The following is a 23,687-nucleotide window of genomic DNA, read 5'->3' on the forward strand; positions in this document are numbered from 1 at the left end:
ATTATTATTACATTATAACATTATCTATTGATCCTGGCAGAGCAGTGGAAACAGGAGGTACAGCTGAGGGAGAGAGAGCAAGGATTATCTTCATGACAGTAATAACATTTATGCCTTTACTATCGATCTAGTATTATTATTAATTTAGATCAGTAGACCATAAGGGAAAGACCTAAAGAAAAGAAAGAGGTTCATCATTACCATCAGTGTTTTATCAATACATATAGAGTTGGACCATTGACTTTTTTCAGGCTCAAAAAGACATCAAGGAACTTGTGATCAACTGAAACCAAAAGATCACATGTATCAATGTTATCAAATTATACTGTGTGTGTGCAACGTAAACGTAAATGCTACATACTCAACGCAAACATCTCACACGCGTAATACACTGTTTGTGTGTGTGTGTGTGTGTGTGTGTGTTTGTGTGTCTTACCAAAGCCGCTCTGTGGTGGTATAGGCAGTGGGGGCTGTTTCATGCTGGGAGGCAGGGCGGGGGGCAGAGGGTGACCCTGCAGTTTCAGCTTGATGAGCTTCATGGCGATGGAGAACTCATGGATATCCATACGACCATCGCTGTTCATATCAGCTAAAGCCCTGGAGAAACGAACACTCAGGTTAAAGAGACATTTCACTTTGGTGCACTATTTGTAGATTTTACTCGCAGATTTACTCGCAGACAGGGACTGCTGTCATAATCTGGAGTAGTGGTTATGTCATTGTTTTACTTTTTGTCTGTGCTTATGTGCTTTTGTCTGTGCTTATGTGTTTATGTGCTCTTGTATGTTTTCTTTTAATGTTCTTTATATACTATCAACCTGCCAGGGACTGCTGTCATAATCTGGAGTAGGGGTTATGTCATTGTCTTACTATTTGTCTATGTTTATGTGCTTTTGTCTGTGCTTATGTGTTTATGTGCCTGTGTGTTCCTGTATGTTTTCTCTTAATGTTTTTTATATGCCATCAACCTGCCAGGGACTGCAGATGAAAACTAGCCTGTACGGCTAAATCTGGCACTTTTACATGATGGACTTAAGTGCTCATGTTAATTAATGTGCTTTGTCCCTTCTTAAATAAATAAAAAAACAAAACTAAAAAAGATTCATAACTCAAATGTGTTTTAGCACCGTCATTTCTCACTTTGAAATATTCAGGAGGGAATGTAGCACTTGTATTCATGCTGGACAAAAAACTAAAGAATGTGACTGTGGAGAAAATGCAAGACACATTCCTTGGAGAAACGCTGGTGTGAAAAGGCTTTCCAGCTAACCTAAGCAGTTTATAACCTCTCCAGCATGTGACTTTTACAATATTTACAATGAGGAATTGGGTGTTCAGCCAACTGGTAGTAACTTCCCGGTAAGGTGACTCACCAGATCTGGGCCAGGATGGGAGGGGGCAGTCCTGATTGGAGGAAGAAGTTCCTGGCCTGGTCACCTAGGAGACACACATGAATAAGATGTGACATCACAGGACAGACACAAAAAGAGAGGCTGCTTTATACCATGTGGAAGAAGTCAAACTAAACACAAATGACTTGCAAATAAGATGACTGCATTACTGTAAGGGTAAATTACAGGACACTAAATGTTGTTTGGACTTTATTACATTTTCTTTGCACTGTACTCACATTGGAATCCATTGCTCATATTGGAATTCACTGACTAGTTATGAATCATTACAGAATTATGATGTGTATGTAATATCCCAAGTGCAATGATCCTGCTTGAACAGAACAACTCATTCCCTTTAAAAAAAAAAAGCATGACTTGAAGTGATCTGCTGCCACTTAGCTTCAGTAAAGATGAGGGATTTAAGCAGCTGATGAAAGGTATTGAACCAGAGGACAATAATCCAGGTGTGATGGAAAAGCAGGCAGATATGGAAAGAGATAAGTGCCAGGAGAGATTGTATTTGCATAAATTTGAATTTGTCATGCTCATACTGAGCCATTGAATTAAAACAATATAGGCTACTTACTGAATTTAGCATTTAAAAAATCGAATGTATAAAGCACCATTTGAAATTTAATGCAGTGGCTTGAAACTGAATGTGATTATTTGTTAATTTAACCGTTGGCTCTAATTTCAAATTTAGTTTTCCCAATTCAAATTCAGTTTTCTTAATTCAGATTCACTTTCCTGAGACACACATTCAAGCACAAGGGACTTTTATTCCCTGAGTGACAACTGGAAAGCGGTCGCCTCCTTCAAGGCTGCCAACAGCGGGCTAACAGTCTTCACTCAGCCAAGAACAAGCCATGTGGCACTGTGCCTTGTTCCTCTCCTCATCTAGCCTTATACTCCCCACATGTGTGTGTGTGAGAGAGTTTACATATTTAGTGTCAGTTACCTGTGATATAACCGGCAGCAGTAGGGGCGAGGCTGTGGAACTGCTGGTCATGTTTGGCTCTCTCATCCACTGAGATCAGAAATACATCTGATACAGGACCTAACACACACACACAGAAAGAGAAACACAAAGACACACACACACACACACACACACACACACACACAGTTAGTGATTAACCCACAATCCCACAGCAAAGACACAGCCAGAGACGGACAGAGAGAGAAAAAGGAGGCATGAGAAGAATGTGTTAGTCATGAGTTTCAGTTCTTGTAAAGGGATTCCTGTGAAAGTGACACATAAGAAAATGTGCAAGTGTAGAGAATAGTGAAGAAAGGGCGTAAGGATGAATGGATGTGGGACACGGGACAACTGAGAGACTGTTGTCCGTTTCCAGAAAGTCTGGTACAAGACAAATAGATGTGTGATTCAGTAAGCCATCAATTTGGTGTTGTAAGTTTACAGACAAGAGAGGAAACAAAGATGGCAGTCACACATATTAACAATACTGATAGCAATCAGAAATAATGGATTCCTCGCAGGCCGACAGAGATTAGATAGGATCGAGAAGACACCGACAATTGCCGTAAACGCACATACACAAGGAATTCCCTTTAGCGCCCATTATTAATCATTGTTGGTCTTCATATACCCGTGATGTTTCTGCCACAATGTTCTTAAAGGAAAAAAATTAACCCCCAAATAACAGCAACAACAAAGACAACTATTGGTGATCTTCTGGGCCCATTTTGTTATTTGGTGGTGTATTTTTTGTATTCCCTAGTTAGAATTAGATGGCAATCTAGCTATATTTATATGCCTATACGCCCAGCTTTGCTTGAAAGCAACAAGTTCACGCCCGTTCTCTGGGGGTTGTGGAAAGTCATTCTGGGTAACATACAGTAGTTTCCCAGAAAAAACTAACTTAAGTAGAGGTAGACGAGGCAGGTTGAGGGACAGTGAGTACATCAAAAAGTAACTTCAAAATAACTCCTGAGATATATTGAACATCACAAACTGATATCTAACAGCGTAAAAGTATCCGAGGGTATATTTTTCCTTTAAATTTGTGCGGTCACTGCCAAGACACTGGATAGTTGTTCCTTAAAATGCAGCTCAGTGAGATTCCTCATTTCACTTCAACATTGTTATTTCACCTTACAAAAGTGCACAGTGAAACAAAAAAACTTTACTTCTTTAACTTCTCCCGTTAGGCTTTCAATGTCTTCCTACATTGCCATTTCGTCTGTACTACCAACACCTACTACCAAACAAAACAAAAGGTCAACTTGAAGGTGTCATCCTGCAGCAGTGAGGTTGAGTTTCCATATACCTTTTCTCTGTGTATCAGTATTTGTATTAATACCACACTCAACTGCAGCATGATCAGTAAGGACAAGTACATTTACTTTGCAGTACACACCATGATTTATGATTGTATTTCATATCACAGAGTCTCATCTTTTGGAGTAAGATTTATGGCCATGAGAGAAAAAACTGTACTCCCTCTCATGTGGACAACCACCATGCCCATTCGCTCCTGTCTAAGCATGAGATCTGCAGCTCTGTCCTCAGGCATCAACAGTCTTGCCTTCATCCAAAACAGCATCCATAACTTGTGCATCAGCTTCGGTTTTCTAAAGCTGCACTGACTGAACGCTTTCTCCCATGATGTTCCACAAATCTGATAAACACTGGGTTGGATGGTTGGTTCTCGTTGAACATGGGTGCAAGTATGCTATGTGTTCTGTCTAAAACTCGCACTCCGTATCAACGCCAAATGCCTCGCATAAAATCCTCTGCACATGCCATCATCTTGTTTATTCCATACATATCTCTTAGTCTGACAAATCTCTTTGGCAATGATTTCCAAGTGTTTGGATGCGGTCCGATGACGTTTCCATCTGTTTGTTGTCCTCCTTGTGGGAGATCAGTCCCTCTGCCTCGAGTCTTTCCCTGATAGCACCCGCCATGTTTTACAATTGCGCCGTTGTTGTTTGATAGTTGCTACATCTGCTGCTGTGTCCTGAAGTGTGATACGAATTTGGGTAATTTCGGCAAACTTAGATTCTTGGAGGTTACCGACGTTTGGGCATTCTGCATTTGATGCCGCAAGTTTAATTTGTTCAGCATGGAGCTCTCTTATAGTCATGTGACTGCTGCTCCCCTGAAGTTATTCAATGCTTTTGACATTTAGCTTGATAAATGATATTGAGATTCAAAGATGTAGTAGAAACACTAGTTATGCAAAACTAAAGTGGATTTATCAAAAGCTGTGAGTTATCTGCTAATAGACTGATAAAATATAGGCGAACAGTGGTTGAATAGTTTTGATCTAATGTGCTGCCATCTTACTCAATGTACTAACAAGACTCCGAGACAACAATGTTGAGGAAAATAGAAACATTGCCTTTCTTTATCTCTCACTTTCACTCAGTCTCACACACACACACACACACACACACACACACACACACACACACACACACACACACACACACACACACACACGTACACTCAGGTACTGACCTGTGAATGTGGTAGGGAACTGTGCCATGGTTCAGTCAGTCTTCTGCAGCTACACAACACCTGAAACAACACAATGAAAACAATAGATGAAGTGCTGATCTAGTCAAACATCTCATTTCGTAATAATCACAGACAGTTACCAAACGCGTGCTGGCAAATATTGTTAGCACCTCTAGCCTACTCTCAATGGTTTTGCAGCTTTTATGGAGCTGAACTGTCTTGTTGTTCTTTCTTGCAGCCAACATAAGCTTGAATGCCCGAGAGACTCGCACTCGCTCAGTGACACACACAACAGAGCCACACACACAGCTAATAGCTTTTTGTGTTTTGTGGTATTAGCTGTTTTTTAATGAAGTTGTAGATGTTATGATTTATTAATTTACTGAGAGAAAAAACTGGGCCACTGACTCTGTTTTATTAGTGGCCATAATGTAAAACCTTGTGGCCATGACCAGCTGGTAATGAGAGGACGGCCACATCCTGCATGCCCACCAACCAAGACAGGAAACACATTTTTGGTGTACAGGCCACAATGGCTGACAAAATCCCCAAATTCATCTACCACTTTCACCGCTTTACAACCCAGCAAGATGTTTTACAGCAAAGACATCCAAATAATAGCTGGTCAGCTGCCAAAGTCGCTGATACAGTAGACAAACTCATTCACAGAAAAATATTTTCCAGCATGTGGCTGGTGTTAATCTCCCACTCTGTCACCCTATATTGAGGTTGTGAATTCCCTTTTAGTCTCCAGCCCAGTGAGCATTACATTTTTTGTTTCATGTATCCAACTTGAAAGTTTGTTTTGATGTCTTAGTGGATGCACACATGGAAACACAAACATTGACATGATAAACTCAGCACATCTCCGTCTATGCGGCATGCGGCAAGTTTTTCCAATCCAGTGTTTTGGATTATAATAAATGGTGATTGAGAAATCTGCATCAGCCTACTGTCAGCCATCTGGGAGCCAGACTACTGACAGTCCACAGGAAACTAAATCATGTGTTAGCCACGTTGGTGCAAGTCAACGCTGAACCAAACCTTTATTTATGCAGGGAAGGTTGACTGTGCATACTTGCTCTTTTTCAAAAACACCCTGCTTCACACTCACACGTTCACACACATTCTCATTTGGGAGCTGACCGCAGTCAACACCGGTCTTCTACTGTTGGCCCGTGAACAGCTCCACTGCAGTCATTCTCCCAAAAACATGCAGTCTGGAAAGTTACTGATGTGTTTTGAGGGAGTTTCACGTGAAAGAAGTAAAAGACTAAAAAACTCCAAAAACTGAAATTAAAGTTTTTGACACAACAACTCTGCACATAGCTAGGCCTAAATAAAGGGAAAAATAAGAAATTGATCTGTTTGGAGGTTACAATGAGAGGAGAGGTGTGTGTTTCACAGCTGGAAAAACAACAATATGAACAGAAAGGTCACCCACCCACCAGCTCAAAATCTGTTTTAATAGAAACTAAATTACATTTCATTTTTTCCCCATTTTGCATTTTCAGTATCATTTTACACATATGTGTTCCTTTATTCCAATTCAACCATTTTTACACTCAAAATTCCTGCAATCGTGATTTTATCTTAAGTCTGTTTATAGCCAACTCTGACCACATAATAATAACCTTTATTTGTATAGCACCTTTCATACACAACATGCAGCTCAAAGTGCTTTACATCAATAAAAGGCAGATAAAAGACAGATAAAAAGATACAATTCATATAAAAGAACAAGCAAAATGCATTGCATTAAAAGAATCAAATCAAGTAAAATAGAAAGATAAAAGAACACAACAAATACTCCCACTTTTAGATGCACATTGTGAGTGAACCCATATGTTTTTAATGTTGGGTTATCAAGCATAACCCAACATGTTATGCTTGATTTACAAATAACTATTTCAGAAGTCATACTGAAACCTGTGTGGGAGTGCTATGCATATTTTGCAGACGAAACTAGCTGTGCCTCACTGAAACCCACCTATAACATTTCGGCTTCATCATCCCATAACAAACCCTATTTCTGCATCAGTTTTCACAGACCCTCAAAAATTTGTGGTATCCCTTATGTCCAAATTAAATTTTTAGATCCACTCTGTCATTCTGTCTGCACATAGTGCTCTACACCCACACAATCACTCTCATACACTTACACACACACACACACACACACACAGGTAGAGGTATGTTAATCAGATCCAGACCTGCCTTCCCCTTATCACTATGGCCACCAGACAGACCATAATCTGACACACAGTGCAACAGACAGGGACTTAGCAAGGGTGTGTGAGCCTACGTGTGGGTTGTCGACTTGAGTCATCGCTTTCTGGCCTTCATTTACAGCCCTATGCTGACAAACACACACACCCTACTCTCTCTGACAGACAGAACCACGCATACACACTCAGGCCTTCCTCTCAACGACACAGACCCTCTGACATTCTCCATCTCTACTGTTTCATCTCCTTGGCCTCTTGAAGGGTGTGTTTGTGTGTGTGCATGTGTGTGTGTGTGTCCCATTATCATCAGAGTGGGAGGACAAAGTAACCAGTTTAACTAGGTCAGAGGAACAAAGCCCACCACACACACACTCATGGCTGTCACTGAGGGAGTAGTGGAGCCAGTTGGAGCAGAGCCTGCTCTTAACTAGGGATGAGAACAATGAAACAGCTAGTCCACTGCACTAAATCAGTGGTTCTCAACCTGGGGGTCGGGACCCCCCAGGGGGTTGCAAGATAATTTTGGGGCGTCGTGAGATGATTTATAAGACAGGAAAAAAAACATATTTCTACTATACAAATTTATCATCATGTCTATTTTTTCTGATTTTTCTGTAATTTTTGTTTTTTTCTTGTGAAATACTGAATGGTTTTAAGCCTGTAGGCCTCCTCTGATTATTAATCAAACGAAACAGATTGGGAAAATCATACTTTGGCTGAACTCTTCACCACTCTGCATAATGCAGCCCGTGACGGAGGCTTAGAAGCCAAAAAGGTTGTCTAAATTATTTATTTTATATGTGGTAGCACTGCTGCTCCCGACCCCAAGAAGTTAGGACCCATTCACACCAAGTTTATTCAAACTTTGGAGTATTTAATATTTAGTTTGGTTGGTTTGACCAGGTGAGAACAATGCCATTCAAACTCTGGTGGCACCAAATAACTGCACCGCGACGCTTGAAAATGCAAGTCTCACTTTTCCAAGGGAACTTTGGTGCGGTTTGTTAGGAGTGAGAACGTAATCCCCACCAACTACGACCCCAAAACGCAAGGGTTTATGTATGGGTATAAGGAGATGGATGTTGACATGCTTGGAAAGCCTAGCATAACAAGATGAACCATATGATGTTCATATTCAGCTATTTCTTCTGGTGTTCATCATCCAAAGAACAAACTTAGTACTTTGCTTTTGTTATCATCATGCATCTATTTCCTTTGTTATCTGTGTGTATGCACTGTATGTGTGTTATGTTCCCTGTGTGCATGTATTGTGTGTGTGTGTTTTTGTGTGGGATTAGTCTGTATAATTAGAGCGTTAGGATGTATCTGGAGTGTCGGTCCGTTATCAAGGCTCATGGCAGATGCCTGTCTAAGCCCCTCACAAACACACACACACACACACACACACACACACACACACAACGGGCTCTGAAGGCCGCTTCAAAACATGATACAGATTAGGGTTCAGAGTCTCTTTCTCTATCTGCCCACCCCCTCCCCCTCCTTCTGACCCCCTACCCGCTTCTCTCTGGTTTCCCAGCTGAAAGGTTTTGGTGCTGTTCCTGACTGGATTTGAGACAATGGCACACCATTTTTGATGCACAATCCACTAGATGTCACAGTTCTGGGTGCTTAAAGGAAAAATCCGCCCTGGGATACTCTTACACCGTTAGATGTCCTCAATTTGTGATCTTCTATTCGTGATTTCCTGCGTTCCCAGGATGACTTTTAAATATAGCTAGATTTGTGAACATTGGGGAATGTCTATGATTGCGACCACAACTCTTACTCAATACGCAACATGTCTTGCGGCTGCGCTGCATTATGGTCTATTGAGGCTGCTGTCGGTGAAGAAATTGGTATCTCTTCCTCTTTTACGATGATTTCTCCCTGTATAATTGTTGAATGGCAGTGCAAGATGGTGAGTCCAGAAAGAAACCCCCGCTCTTTGATTCTGAGGGACTGACACCGAAACCTGACATTTACCCTACCATTGTTTTAGATAGCTGAACAATGTTTTGCTATCAAACTCCATTGTAGCTGCTCTGGTAGTCTATGTTTGCTCAGTTAGGAATAAAAAAATACACCGCCAAACAACAAAATGGGCCCCCGAGATGTAAGGCCAATAGCTGTATTTTAACAGTGTTAAAGTGTTTTAGGGTTGACTTTTCCTTAAAGTCACATCACTGTTGTCGCATGAAAACATCTAAACCCTAACTTTGCTTTCTTCCATTACATTTTACTTGAACTGAAAGTTTACTCGGTCTTTTGTGTGTGAAGTAAAAGTCATTACCCTCCGGCACCTGAAGCCCATTGTAAACTTGTTCTAGTATCAAAAACATGGACTTTATCTGTTGTTTGCGTCTTCTATGGATGGATAATCTATGATGGTGGTGGTATTAATAACTGCAGCCTCTTCAAATCAGCATTCTTACACTCTACTAGGGCTGCAGCTATCGATTATTTTAGTAATCGAGTATTCTACCGATTATTCCATCGATTAATCGAGTAATCGGATAAGAAATACTTTTGCTTTATTAAAGAGCAATAGTAAATATACAAAAGAGAAAAGCTGTCCGCACGAAGCTGTCCATATGACACTGTGATTTACTGAAAACGAGGTGAAATAATTATTATTATTGATATTTATTACTAGGCCTAAATATCATACAAGTTCATAAGACTGGCTAATGTACATTTATTTACTATGTTGAAGGGTTGCCCTACACCTGCTGACCCTACTCACTGCAATCAAACTAAACTGAATATACCTGCTGTATTGGACTGGTGCATTTTAGGCTCCAATTGCTACTTACACCACTTGATATTTTGCTTTCTGGGGTATTTTATGCATCACTGTGAGGGGAGTAGGTGTGTGTGTGTGTGTGTGTGTGTGTGTGTGTGCATGTGTGTGTGTGTGTGTGTATGTGTGTGTGACTATCATAATAATAACATGAATGAAGCTCAGGCTTTCACAAATTGACTGCAGCATTTTATTTTCTGTGGTTATTTTCTTGAGCAAAACTTAGCTAACTTAGGGACATCATAACTAGCCACCATATTGATTTACGTTCTTAACTAGCCATTACATATAGCCATAATTAACGTGCATTCTTTACTAGTCTTCATCTCATCCCGTTTTAATATTAAGTGCTGACTCCGCCTACCCGGGCCAGTTTCGGGGTACGCCGGTAGCAATTACAAGTGGACCCTATCCTACAGTCCCTGCTCTCAGCGGAGGGAGGGAGCTACGCTGTGTGTGGGAAGCGCTGTGACCGTCAGACCCCTCTGGAGTAGACAAGCAAGTAGAGAAAACCGGCATCAGCCGAACCAATTTATTGCCAAATGCTTTGGGATTCAACACATTAACATTGCTTCCCATGGTCAGAAAAAGTCGGCAGATTTGTCGCTAGTCGCTTTTGAGAAATAAAGTCGCCAGGGGGGTCTGAAAAGTCACTAAGTCTAGCGACAAAGTCGCCAAGTTGGCAACACTGGATCCGAAACTTTGGACACTTTCTGTCGTTTTCTCTGGCCTGTCTCTTCTCTTCGCCCCTCGCTATTTTCTCTTTCTCCAGCGCGTTGTGCAACAGTAATAATCATCCGTGCGAAACACTGAGTGTGTATATAGTTATATGAATTAAACGAAGCTTCGATGCAAAGAATTTGCATCGATGATTTTTAGTAATCGAGTTACTCGAGTTTCTCGAGGAATCGTTTCAGCCCTACACTCTACACACTCCCACACATCACATGCATTTGCATTTAACAAACTCTCTGTCTCACACACACTCACTAACTCCGTGGTCTCCCACTTTCTCACTCACACACTAAACACACCCTCTAACACTGACACTTATTCACTGTGTCACTCTCGAACACCCCCCCCCCCACACACACACACACACACACACATTCTTATCACACTATTGTAAAGTAGTGAGGCCTTAGAGGTTACAGCCCCCCTACACACACACACAGACACTCCCACCACTCCATTTTCTGCAGTCACTCCATCAGCTCCCCTTGCGTCACTCCATCCTTCCCTCCATCTCCCTCCTCACTAGCCAGCCTCCATAGCTAGCTAATGTTAGCACTATTACAATGTAAAAACAGATAATACAACATAACTAGCTATGAGAGCTGAGGCGCAGCACAGGGAATTATTGGGGCCTTGTTAAGCCCAGCGGCATCAGAACCCTATGGTTAGCCTGGGTTAGTCTGATGTTAAGTCTTCTTCTGGTTGATAACAAGCACCAATCTCCTGCTAGAGCTGGCAGGAATCAATGTTTCAGCCCCCCTACAGCTGGAAAACTGCCTCCACTACGAGAAAAATGTCAGTACAATGTAAATTCATCATCTGACCTTGATGTTTAACCTAAAGCAGGTTAGCGGTAGTAAAACTGCCCATTCATGGTGTAAGTATACAAATAAAAGCCACTTATTAGGCCTAACAAGTACCGGAAATAATACTGTGAGAAGAGAACCCAGGTCCCAGATCCAAGCAAGTATGTAAGCATACAAATAAAAGCCATTTATTAGGCCTTACAAGTACTGGAAATAATACTGTGAGAGAGAACCCAGTTCCCAGATCCAAAAGAAGACCCACACCCCCCCAGTACTACAATAGATTCACTGGGTGTAATCATCAGTACTGACCCCTGGTCCTTATGGGGGGAAAAAAAAGTTTCTTGAAGGACCAGCGCATCGCAAAATGACATTACACCCAAATGAATAAGATGAGTACAGGGCTTATTAAAATGAATATAAATCAATTATGCTGTAAGAGGGAATAATGCACTTCTTCAAATTATTTTCTTCACATCCATATGTGAAATAAGCAGGCCTGATCAAACAGGTCAGTTGGAAGTACACTGTAACCATCAGATCTTGTCAGATGAGCTGTGACATTAGTCCAGCACTTGTTTCATGAAATGTGTTACAGGCTTCAGAGATATTCTACCAAGACTCGGCCAGATACATTCCACTAAGTATGAATAAGCTAATGACCAAGCAAACTGCTAAGAATTTTACTACTAATAAAATTGATTTCCAATTTGGGATTGATTCCATGTTTTTCTGAAAGGGCAGGAAACCAACTTTTATGGCTCAGACCACAGTCTTTTATAAATCCCCAAATTCACCAGCCTCCTTCACTATTTTGCCATCCAACTACATTTAGAGAATAGAGAACAACCACAAAACAATGGCTGTTTACTTACAAAGCGGCTGGTAGACAGATTTACCAGCCACAGCCAAATCTTACCAGCTTTTGGTTGGAGGCCAGCATTAATTTTGCACTTTGCTTCCCAGCCTTAACTGCATTTGGGATATTTGTAATTCTATTTTAGGATGGTAGTGAAAAGTTAGTTTGGGTTCTGGCTTCCCAATACTCTCTTCAAGATAGCTATTATGGATTCAAGGCTTACGATAATGTAATCTATGGAAGCTGTCACTAAGTCTCCAGCAACAATATTAAAAAACACACACCCAAACACACACACAAGCCTCTACAGCTGACAGGATGGTGGACCAAGTTAAGACAGCTGGCACTTGATCATATTTGCCATTTGACTCTTACAATGGGCTACCAAACGTATTCCTTGTCAAACTGTATGATATGACAAGGAGGTCAGATGCCTGGCCGTGACAAAGGAAATATGGGCGGGAGTTTGGCAGCAACTGATTACACACTATTTTAATCATGACTGTAGCCATACAGACGTTAACACTATATGTACTGAAAATTACTGAATCACTGCATTTTCATTTACACTCCTCGCATCTTTAAGAGGAACTACCACAACTCAGTATCAACGTTACCTTGGAAACGAGTACCCAACCCTGCAAGTCATGCCAGTCAAAATGTTACGCCATCCAGTGCAGGTTGAGCAAGCTAACGGTACCAAGAGCGTTTACAGTAATGGGAGAGGGCTGCTCTGTCTGATTGTGACTGTCTCATGGGTTCAGTTTCTCTCAAATAACGTTATTTGGTCTGCATCATTTCCGTCAACTACCTTGTGGCTAGGTGCTTCGCAAAACAACCCACGACTGTTTTCGTTTCACTGTGTCGTCAAACAGATGATAAGCACACAGATGTTCGCCTTGACTTGACAGATAGACAGCTAACTGTGATTAGTTAGCTAGCGCGAACGTTTACAACTAGTTTATCCGACAAAACCCAAATTCAAAGCCGTTGTTTGACCCAGCAGTGTTAATAGCACTGTTGTTATATCTTATCCTCAAACTACCCACCCAGCTAGGGTAACGTTAAGGTCATCCTTAACTGCCCAAATAACACCAGTGCTAACGTTAGGTCACCAGCAGTGCTGCTGATGCAGTGATTTGCCCCACTGGCTAGTAGTGGCTGGATTGCATCGTTTACTATCTTGCCGTCCTGCGTATGTTACACAGACTATACAGTTATTTGCTAGCCAAATTCAAACCACAGATATAGCCTGACATTAGCTAGCTACTGAGGATAAAATGATCAACGAGCCGTGCTAACGCCATGGTAACAGCACATCAATGCAACTAACAAGCTAACGTTAGCTACCCAGTTAGAAGCTAACGTCAGCTCGTTAGCCCGCTCAGGGACATTCTTTCACATCACATACATTGCATTCTGCTCTTACCTCATAGTTCAATTTCCATCCTTAAATATTTGATAAAGTAGGACACTGTTTGTTTATGTAGCCATATAATGTATTATCCTCTCCCAACTGATGTTCTTTTATCACCAAAACCCTTTCCTCTGATTCTCTTGTGGTTCCGAAATCCCGACCGAGGAAGAGTTGGAAAATGGGGTAACGATACGAATGTATCGCGAGATGTACAACAGCTATAATAACATTAGTGTGGTATCGCGAGATTCCACGGTAGCGTTAATTTGCCTGGGGATCAGGACTAAAGGGCGCTACGGGAGGGAACTAGCGCTCCTGCTGGTTGTGTACTTGTTTAAAAAAACTAAAACAAAAAAACACACACACACAAATTAACATTCACGATGTCATTTACGACGTTTAATGGGTGCCTTGAAAATACAACCTACAACAATAAACCGGTAAACCTCTCTGCCAAGAACGGTTACTCTCTGACCAAGATAAACGACACTGTATGTAAACTAAAATCAAGAGAGGTGTCAGGTTTGACCATGTTTGCTCGCCACACATACAAATCAATCAAGAGCAAATAGTCCAAGTAAAAAGAGGGAAGAAAATCATTTGGTATGACACACCCGTTACACAGGAATTTGACATTAAGAAGGGACAGCTTGACATTAATATTCTGAAAAGCATCTTTCCCTGGAGGGGCTGGCACTAAAGTTATGAGACCCCGAGGATTGAGACCACTTATACCTTACACCATAGAAAATGCCACGGGGCCTGACAGTCAGTACAATGTAGATGAGATAAATGTGCTTGGAATTTGAGCAGAAAACCTTGAAGTATCAATCCACTGTTCTTTAGTACTTTAGACTGTACTTTAAAGGCAGTACCACAGATGTTGAAAATGATTTAGAATGGACTGAAAAGATGAAATGAAAAAAAAATATATAAAAAGATTAGCAAAAACATCTATTGAAGATGTGATAGTTGGCCTGAAGACATTTATGGACCTCACAGTTGACATTTTTAGTGATCCACATGAAGTAGCACAATGGCACAGCAAAATTGGTAATTGTATGTTGGATCAATGAAAAGAGTTTAATCTAATTCTCAGATTGTCAATATAGGACAGAATGAGCAGTGAAATGGGAGAAATTATAATATGGTTTCTCTGGATAAAGCAACATTGAAGTTGAAGAAATTGTAAACGATGTCATGGGAATGGAGAAGGAAAGTCAGTGAGAGAGAGAGAGAGAGAGAGAGAGAGAGAGAGAGAGAGAGAGAGAGAGAATGTGATTGGTGATTGATCAGAATATTTCTGGATATTCCTGATGGTGAAGATGTAGAGAGAAGGATCCTCCTCCAAGAGTCCAACGCCTATAGGTCTGAGTGAAACAGTTTAACATGTTTGTATGACGGGCTGAGAGATGGGGATTAAGATTGTATAAAATATAGCGTGAGAGTTTCAATTTGACAGCTATACCTTACATGATAACTTTAGTTTAAACTGTGGGGTGTAAGAAGTATAGTTTTTGTTTTTTGTGTTGTTAGAAATGAAGTAATCCATAAAATCCAGCAGTTGGCGGTAGTGTAATCATCATACCAACGGCTATAAAATGTGAGCGAAGAAGAAGAAGAAGAAGCAGCGGCGGAAGAAGAAGAAAGCAGGAAAAAAAACAAGAACACGAAGAAGAAGTCAGCTGACAGTTAGCTAGTAAGGTTAGCAGCGATTTGACAACAGCAGCAACGTCTAACCTATACAGGGAATAAACCAAACAGCAGCTGAATTATTCTTCAAGCAGAGTTGAATATTTTCTGCAGATATATAATCAGTTAAAGGTGTAACGGCATGAAAGGCTTGTACTGCCGACCCGGTGTGAGTGATGCTGAGACCAAGTTCGTTATTCAGGAAACGGTGGGTTTCGGTGTATTTCTGGCTCTGTCTGTGCATGTATGCTAACTGCTGGCTAGCCGGGCTTCCATTTCATGCTATGTTTCACTCCATTTCAAATTAATTAACAAACTGGATCAGAAAAAGCTAAAGGAAAATGTGTAAAGCAATTCTGGAGACTATACTCTGCTCTGTCAGGGACTCTGGTTCCACCTAGTGGACTCAAATGAAGGCAGACATCACTAAGTCGTTTAATTAGTGATTTTAGTCAGTCATTTTATTGCTTTGTTGCCACACAAACTGCTGACAAGATACAAGTAACAAGGAAGCATCAATGTAAACCGTCGTTTGTGGTAGTAAAGTCGCAAATTGAGTCATGAAACCTGCTTTTCAACCATGAGCAAGACACCGTAATAACCTTCTTCTCTGGGATTCAATCATTATTCTCATTACATTAATATTGTTTTGGGAGACCACAAGCTACCAGTACAGCTTCAATGTGATTTGGCATTCTGTAAATGTCTGTAAAACTACTGAATGATGCAACACCGTCCTTCCACAAGAAATTCCCTCATTTATTTTCCTCTTCTGTTTTAATTGGATTCTTTATTTTAATTCTTTTATTTAAGTTTGTGAATGATATCTTCCTATTCTTTTTATACTGAGAGAGGGCCCAGCCTATAAGCATTTCATTGCACTGTTTACCACTTGTATGCTGTGTATATTACAAATAAACCCACTTGATGGTAATCTAAAATGCTGTTTTAAGGGGCCAAGGGTTAGAATGTCCCACAAGTGCGCAATTTGGTTTAGATCTGGTGATTTTGGCTGGCCATGGTATAGCCTATGGTTTACATCGAATATTTGTTCAACCATCAAACCATTTAGTGGGCAGTGGATCGGGGCCCTTGTCACCCTGGTAGATTCCACTACCAGCAGGGTGGACATGTTTATCCCTAACAAGGGGGTTTACACACTGCAACCTCAAACTGTCCAGCTTTGTGTTCCCGACAGACTGTTCTCAATGAATCTGCCTGCTCACACCTTACTGACATTTGCAGTCAATTGATTCAGAGTTGCATGTCTGTTTTTTCCTCACATCTCTGACCATTGCACAAACATTTCACAAGCGTTATGCTCTTCCATTCTTAGTTTCCCGTTGTTGATGATGACTTTCCCTCAGACTTTTTCAGTGATGAACATCAGCGAGTTCAGCAGTCTTCATCATTGAAGCTCCTGTCAATCATGGCCAAATAATCAGTCAAAGACAAATAAGCAGGTTATTTATCTTTGTCAATTTTTTAGGTATAGAATGTATTTTTCAAAGAGGAGAAATACCGGTGGCAAGGTCTTTGGTCGATGATTAATTGTTTCTAAAGTGCCAGTGTCTTGACGGGTTTGAAAACTGTGATGGATCGGTGTTTTTAGAAGTTTCGTTTGACGCATTGACCTGACGAGTGTTTTGGTAGCCAGCTGCATTGCTTTGTTTAGAGGCAGAAAGTGTTGGATGATGGAAGTGCGGGTTGACCTCAGGCGTCAAACGCATCCATAATGTATGCCACAATCTGTGCCTGTCTGTTTGTCTGTCCATGTCTGTCTATTTGTTATATAACTGAGTCTATTCATTATGTAACTGAGGCTGAGTCTGTTTGTTTGACTTTGTGCCTGTTTGTTTCGCTAATTCACCTGCCTGTCTGTCTCTCTCCTTATGTTCTACCAGCTTAAAGCGCTGTCTCTCTGTCTCAAATTATCTTTCTGGGTTTCTCTCTCCAGACTCTCCCAGCGGTGTTAAGCAGCCATCAGGTCCGGGTTCAGGTGAAGGCATGTGGACTCAGCTCACTGGACCTCAAGGTACCACACTTATTATTATATTAGTAATAGTAGTTTGTTTGCAATAAGTTTTTGAATTATGATCTTTAGGAGAACAAAAAATCATGTGGGTCTCTCTCCAGTATGGGGAGCCCATCAAACCAAACATTTGAACAGATATTGTACACTATAATGTTTAAATAAAAACCCAAAGAAGTCCATCCACCATCTTCTAGCCGCTTATGTGGATCAGGGTTGTGATGGCAGATGTCAGAGTTGGGTTTTTTTTAAACTGTTTTTGGGCAAAAAAGCAGCCATCCAAGTAAAATAGAAAAAGTGGGTCTTCTAAGGCTGTCTTTATTAGGCTACAACACATGTACTTAATATATATTACTAAGGTTTTCTGATGGTTGACATTCTACACATTTGACCCATTGTCATCCTATATAGTCCATATAAACTATTGTCACTCTATATAAGTGACCTGTTGTAACTAGGGCTAGACGATATGGTTGAAATCAATATCACGATAATCCTAAGGGTTTTTTCCGATATCATTATATATTACAATATAGCTCTCTCTCTCTCTTTCTCTCTCTCTCTCTCTCTCTCTCTCTCTCTCTCTCTCTCTCTCTCTCTCTCTCTCTCTCTCTCTCTCTCTCTCTCTCTCTCTCTCTCTCTCTCTCCCTCCAACTCTTGATATGAATAAAAATGGTTGAAATCTAGAACAGTGCACTAGATATCTATGAAATATGTACTCCATGGTGTTTAATGTTCATTGATAACTTTTGTTCGATACAATTCCCAATAAAAAAATAAGTGACAAAAAAAAGAAAACATTGCCGGTGGTGTGATTACAGTGATTACTTACACAGCGTCCCTCCCTGCCTGTCTGTCTCACGCTCTAGTTGCTAGGTGACCTGGGGATCCAGACAGATTTAATTCCTGTCGGCAGAGAGGTGGCTGGGGTCGTCCAGCAAGGTTGTGCACACACAAACACACACTTTTTCATTTGTAGTGTATGATGGTTTGAATAAGAATATAAGTGACTAACAACAAGTGCTGTCATAAGCCATCGTCAGTTTTTAAGTTACTAGTTTAATAGGTTTGTTCGTCTGTGTGTTTTGCCTGCAGTTGGCTCCAAGGTCTCCTTCTTCCAGCCTGATGATGAGGTTATAGGTAGGAAACCTTTTTTTTTTTACCTTTATTTACTCTGGTAAGATCTGCTGAGCATGCATGTTTATTTCAGCAATGCCTTACTTCACTCATTCAGTTACAGACAGTAGTAGCTGAGTAGCTGGAGATTGAAGCAGTTGGGGTTTAAGTGCCTTGCTCACAGGCACTTTGATAGTAGTTATTTATGGAAGGGAGAGCATGTGATGTTCACTGTGGTCACTGGGGAGAGTATGGCACTAACTGACAGGGTTAAGGGTTTGATTTCCAGCCATGCTAGGGATCTACTCTGTGTGTGTGTGTGTGTGTGTGTGTGTGTGTGTGTCTACCTTTAGAACTGTTAAAACTCTTTTCTTACTCCCACCTCCCCTTTCCAGGTATTTTGCCTCAGGACTCTCCCTGTTCTGGGCTCTGTGATGTCATCGACATAGATGAACACCATCTAGGTAACACACACACACACACACACACACACACACACACACACACACACACACACACACACACACAGGCTCTACCATAAAACAGAATTTGCATGTTATTCCTATGATCTTAGACAGTTCAATCGGTATTTGTGAACATGGACAGCTCTAACCTGTGATGTCATCAGCAAAGTGGAATAGCAATAAAACTGCTTTCATAAATGTGTTTGTGTGTGTTTCTGTTTCTATGTTCTCCAGTTCAGAAGCCAGAGAAGCTGAGCTGGGTGTGTGTGGCGGGAGCGCTGCGTGACGGCGTGTGTGCTTACACCGCGCTACACACACATGCTCGCATGGCAGCCGGACACACACTCCTGGTCACAGATGGAGCCAGCGTACGTAAACGCACCAAGATTATCGGTCGGTGTGTGTGTCTGTGTCTGTATTTCTGTGTGTATATTGAGCCTGTCTCCCCTCTGTTCCCAAGTCTTTTGGCCTGATGTGCATCCAGCTCGCTTGTTACCACGGTGTGAAGGTCCTGACCACGTCACACACACCGCAACAACACACATTCCTGGAGCAGCTGAGGCCCAGTGTAGGTCAGTACAACCTGACACAGTAATGTCAGTAGTTTGCTTTGCATAGTCAGTCAGATAATGCTGTTATTGTTTGACAGTCTTGGTGATTTAAAGCTTTAAACCCAGTTTCCATTGGAGTGTCTATGAATTCTTGGCGAATGCAGTTCCTAGTAAATCCAGACTCCAGACTCTGCTCTCTTTTCATTCTCATTTCTCCTTCCCTGTCTCCCTCCTACTGTTTTTCTCTCCTTTTCTTCTCCCTCTCCTTCCTTTCTTTTCTTCTTCTCTTTCCTCCGTTTCTTGTTTCCTCAGGAGTTCAGGATCCTCTAGTAGGTAAGATCTTTTCTTTCTGTCTTTCTAACTTGCTTATATACTTGCTTCCGTGCTTACCTACTTACTTATTCCTAAATAGCAGGTGTATAGGGGTTTGATGTTGGCCTGTCATTGCATGTCGTATGTCGTTGCGATATTTTGTCTGTGTCTCTTTGAGTATCCTTCTGTGCATCTCTTGTCTATTTGTAGTCAGGGTCATTCCAGTGTACAGAATGACCCTGCTCATCAGACGTATTATCAGATGTTTTGTGTGTGTGTAGTAATTTAATAAGTAATAACACATTTAGTTGCACATTTTATTTCAAGGTGGAGAAATGGAGATTAAATGATTAAACAAAAAGTCTTAATCTGAAAACTGCTATCACTATAAGACTTTTGACAAGCTATTTGGCATAGATGAGAGCTGAATTGCAAAACAGCATTGAGATTTTAATTGAAATGGCTCAGAGAGACGGCAGATTTTTCAGGTTTTTAACATCGCTCACCAAAGTGAACCATGTTATAATGTCTCTGTGTCTGTGTTTATACATGAAGCCAGGGTGATTCCAGTCCACGACAGCTCATCAGACCTGCTGTCAGTCGTTCTGGAGGAGACAGGAGGACTAGGAGTGGATATAGTCATAGACTCTGGAGGTAAACACTTCTCTGTGTGTGTGTGTGTGTGTGTGTGTGTGTGTGTGTGTGTGTGTGTGTGTGTGTGTGTGTGTGTGTGTGTGTGTGTGTGTGTGTGTGTCTGTTAGACTCAAGTATTATAGCTCTGTGTGTGGGTGCTTAGCTGTGTGTGAAAGCTCATACTAGTTAGCAGCCACTGAGAATATTAATACAGAACAATTTGATCCTTAATACCAGAACACAATGGAAAATTCAGTACAGTCATTGGAAAACTTAATGCAATAAACACAATGTAAACAAAGCCATCTGTGGGGTGACTACTGTAATTATAGATTGGGGCTTTAAAGTGTTGTCAGCTGTGTATTCACCATGAGCTTCCAGATACACTCAGTGATTCATATTTCTACTGTCTGGTTTGTAAACAATTTTGAATAAGTGATCAGAACTTTTCACTGTGTGTGTGTGTGTGTGTGTGTGTGTGTGTGTTTTCAGTGCGTCTGCAGGAAGAGGAGCAGCCAGAGGAGAGGAAGCTCCTCCCACACAAGCATGACATCATCAGCGTGCTGGGAGTGGGGGGGCACTGGGTCACATCCCACCAAGACCTGCAGGTATTTCAGAACCAAAAACATTTTAACTGCTAATTAGATGAGCAGTTAAAATATGAGATAAGCTCGTGGCTAGTGACTTTCAGACTGGGCTTGTGCAAAATAACTCTAGAATTTTAATGGTGTACAGTATGAAAGCCACTTTGAAAATATAATGTTAGAGATTGCTGATTACTTGCTGATTACCATGATTCATCAAGTAATCAGTTGGAGTAAACAAAGTCAGTATTATGGTCTAATTGCTTTTTAACTACTTGCTGATAATTTTCTAATTACTTTGTCTCCAAAATCAACAGTTAAAGAGACTATTTATTCCAATTTAACTGACTGCAGTTTGAATAGCATTATCAGCATTTACAACCGTTTTTAACAGTTATTTCAATATAATTATTTCAATAATTATTTCTATATTCTGTGTCTATAATTTCACAATTAAAATGTATTTAAATGTCATGTTATTTTTAGACAACCTACATTCCTGTGGCTGTACAGTGTCATAGTGTTCTTAAGTACACAGTTGTGCCGACACCATAGTGATAAGATTGTTATCTTATCGCTCTGTTATTAACCTCTGTGTGTCTTTGTGTTTGCAGTTGGATCCTCCAGATAGCAGACTGCTGTATTTGAAGTCGGCCTCTGTCTCTTTCCTCAACGCTGAAGTCTGGACAGCTTCATCAGCTCAGCAAGGAAGATACCTCCGTATCCTATACACACTCTCAAACACACACACTCACACACACTGCCTTGTTTATAGTGTGTACACACTCACAGATACATAGGCAGACAGAAAAACATGTTACTTCTGAATCCTATATAAATACGCAACATGGATGCTACTTACTTCCGTATCCTCTGACATGTGTTCTCACAGACATACACACAATATGAGGCACGCACTCTGCTTTAAAATCTCTGAGAGTCTTAACAGCTTTGTGTCAGATATTCTGAAGGACATTGTGGAGAAGATGTCAACCGGAGTTCTCAGGTAACACAAACAACTCTGATAACAACCACTCTGTAGGGTTGGTCAGATTAAAGCCACACTAGGCAAGATTTTTATGTAAAAATACACCCGTCTTATCAGCCTACAACACAAAGTGGGGCTGCAGCGGAGAACAGCATCCCATCCCTTCTAATTGAGACCCTGAAGATTCACCCTATTTGCCCAAATGAAATTAGGCTTTGGGAGTGTACACTTCTCCACCTACAGGAAGTGACAATTTGAAACACAAACTGCCTCCTAAACAGCAGTGAGCAGCCCTCCGTTCAGAGAAAGCTGGACTCACTAAAGTTAGATCTTTTTTCTCTGTCATCCCTTTGATATAAAGCATCACAGACCGGCCGGGTTGGTAAACATGAGTGTTCTGTGTGCAGTTTACTGATGTCACTTTACATGATTTCTGGGTATTTAAGTTCAGCCGCCAACGTGCAAAGTTGCCTAGTGCAACTTTGCACTAAATATAAGCTATCAATTTATGGCCGCTGCAGTTTTGAGTGTAAGTCATATTCACTCCACCATAGCCATTAAGCAGTAAGTATGTATTTACAGCCAACTATTCGTTTTCGAGACGTTGCACTCACTGTAGTACAACATGACCAAACGCTGTCTCTGTGGCTCTGGGGTTAAGGATGGTACGTCTCTGTCTCTCCAGACCCCAGCCTGAGGAGGCGGTCCCTCTCTACGAAGCCACGGTTGCCATGGAGATGGTCCAGCGTCACCAGAAGAAGAAGGCCGTTGTTCAGCTCTGACAACACTACCCTCATCCTGCTAGGATATAAGACAACAGAACCCAGTGGGCACAATTCCCTCTGCAGTTCAGCTTTGTAACATAGCAGCGGTCAAACATTTGTTCATTTTCTTTACCTGCTTAATCCTTTTCAGGAGGGGCTGGAGCCTATCCCAGCATGCATTGGGTGGAAGGCAGGGAGACACACCCGCCAGTCCATTACAGGGCAAACTCAGATAGACAAACACTCACATTCAGACCTATGGGCAGTTTAGAGTCTTCAATCCACCTGACTTCCATGTTTTTGGACTGTGGGAGGGAACCGGAGAAACCCATGGAGAACATGTATTACAAACTCCATGCAGAAAGGACCGGGGATTGAACCTGGTTTCTTCTTGCTGTGAAGCGACAGTACAAACCATTGAGCCACCCTTGATCAAATCCGAACCCATGCTCTTTGAAATTTCAGATTTGTATGATTTCATGTCACTTGCCTTTTGTGCTAAGAGACCAGAAACCGGATAGAGGAGTGAATGTCCAGATTTGGCCACTGTCACGTTACTTTATATCACTTTGTGAATCCACTTGGCTTCCTCTGACAACAAATGACTGCTATACGTACACACTCTTGAAATTCAAAAAAATGTCTTGCTTGAGTTGCCTGTGGTGTGAATATACAGTAAGGATTGGCAACAACTTTTCAGTTATTTGATTTAATATATTTGGCTGCCCACCGACGCTCCACATGCTCCATAATGTTTCTCATTTTGTGATTTTGTTTGGACTTGTGCTCTGCACAATTCTGACTTTGTTGGAGCTGCTGCAA

At 41.2% G+C, this 23,687-nt stretch overlaps 3 protein-coding genes across 5 annotated transcripts in view; 2 read left to right on the forward strand and 1 right to left on the reverse strand.

The window, feature by feature from the left end:
• The window catches only part of cbr1 (carbonyl reductase 1), a 43,941-nt gene that overhangs the window by 5,745 nt on the left and 14,509 nt on the right, over positions 1-23,687 (forward strand). Inside the window, exon 1 of one of the 2 annotated variants that reach the window (XM_071926158.2) lies at positions 6,334-6,338. The exons of the other annotated variant lie outside the window; for it this stretch is intronic. The gene's annotated coding sequence lies outside the window, so the exon portion shown is untranslated. Of the gene's footprint in view, positions 1-6,333; positions 6,339-23,687 lie in introns of those variants that run through there. 2 annotated transcript variants of the gene reach the window in all.
• On the reverse strand, positions 150-13,880 carry LOC144542350 (intersectin-1). Its single transcript, XM_078288627.1, has 6 exons — positions 13,742-13,880; positions 4,882-4,941; positions 2,353-2,451; positions 1,374-1,437; positions 437-597; positions 150-172 (listed from the first exon to the last, which is right to left on the reverse strand). Exons 2-6 carry the CDS (start codon positions 4,907-4,909, stop codon positions 150-152), a joined length of 375 nt encoding a protein of 124 aa, XP_078144753.1. The 5' UTR covers positions 4,910-4,941; positions 13,742-13,880.
• cryzl1 (crystallin, zeta (quinone reductase)-like 1) overlaps positions 15,400-23,687 on the forward strand; it is an 8,366-nt gene continuing 78 nt past the window's right edge. Inside the window, exons 1-13 of one of the 2 annotated variants that reach the window (XM_078288732.1) lie at positions 15,400-15,629; positions 17,379-17,456; positions 18,323-18,395; positions 18,549-18,593; positions 18,965-19,033; positions 19,268-19,401; positions 19,494-19,605; positions 19,897-19,917; positions 20,452-20,550; positions 21,022-21,137; positions 21,728-21,833; positions 22,074-22,119; positions 22,787-23,687. The exon at positions 22,787-23,687 is cut by the window's right edge and continues 78 nt beyond it. In XM_078288732.1, the coding sequence (XP_078144858.1) occupies positions 15,564-15,629; positions 17,379-17,456; positions 18,323-18,395; positions 18,549-18,593; positions 18,965-19,033; positions 19,268-19,401; positions 19,494-19,605; positions 19,897-19,917; positions 20,452-20,550; positions 21,022-21,137; positions 21,728-21,833; positions 22,074-22,119; positions 22,787-22,883 (1,062 nt within the window). In that variant the 5' untranslated portion in view covers positions 15,400-15,563 and the 3' untranslated portion in view covers positions 22,884-23,687. The remainder of the gene's footprint in view (positions 15,630-17,378; positions 17,457-18,322; positions 18,396-18,548; positions 18,594-18,964; positions 19,034-19,267; positions 19,402-19,493; positions 19,606-19,896; positions 19,918-20,451; positions 20,551-21,021; positions 21,138-21,727; positions 21,834-22,073; positions 22,120-22,786) is intronic. The other variant, XM_071926155.2, reaches the window with a different exon arrangement.

Source organism: Centroberyx gerrardi, chromosome 15, assembly GCF_048128805.1.
Source record: "Centroberyx gerrardi isolate f3 chromosome 15, fCenGer3.hap1.cur.20231027, whole genome shotgun sequence".
In the NCBI taxonomy this organism is placed as follows: Eukaryota; Metazoa; Chordata; class Actinopteri; order Beryciformes; family Berycidae; genus Centroberyx; species Centroberyx gerrardi.

What these genes read in the sequence shown, in the direction of transcription:
- LOC144542350 (XM_078288627.1), bottom strand. Translation starts at nt 4,909, where the DNA reads ATGGCACAGTTCCCTACCACATTCACAG. An exon ending in GTTCCCTACCACATTCACAG is followed by an intron (nt 2,452 to 4,881) that starts GTCAGTACCTGA and finishes TGTGTGTGTTAG; the next exon opens with GTCCTGTATCAGATGTATTT. An exon ending in CCCATCCTGGCCCAGATCTG is followed by an intron (nt 598 to 1,373) that starts GTGAGTCACCTT and finishes TCGTTTCTCCAG; the next exon opens with GGCTTTAGCTGATATGAACA.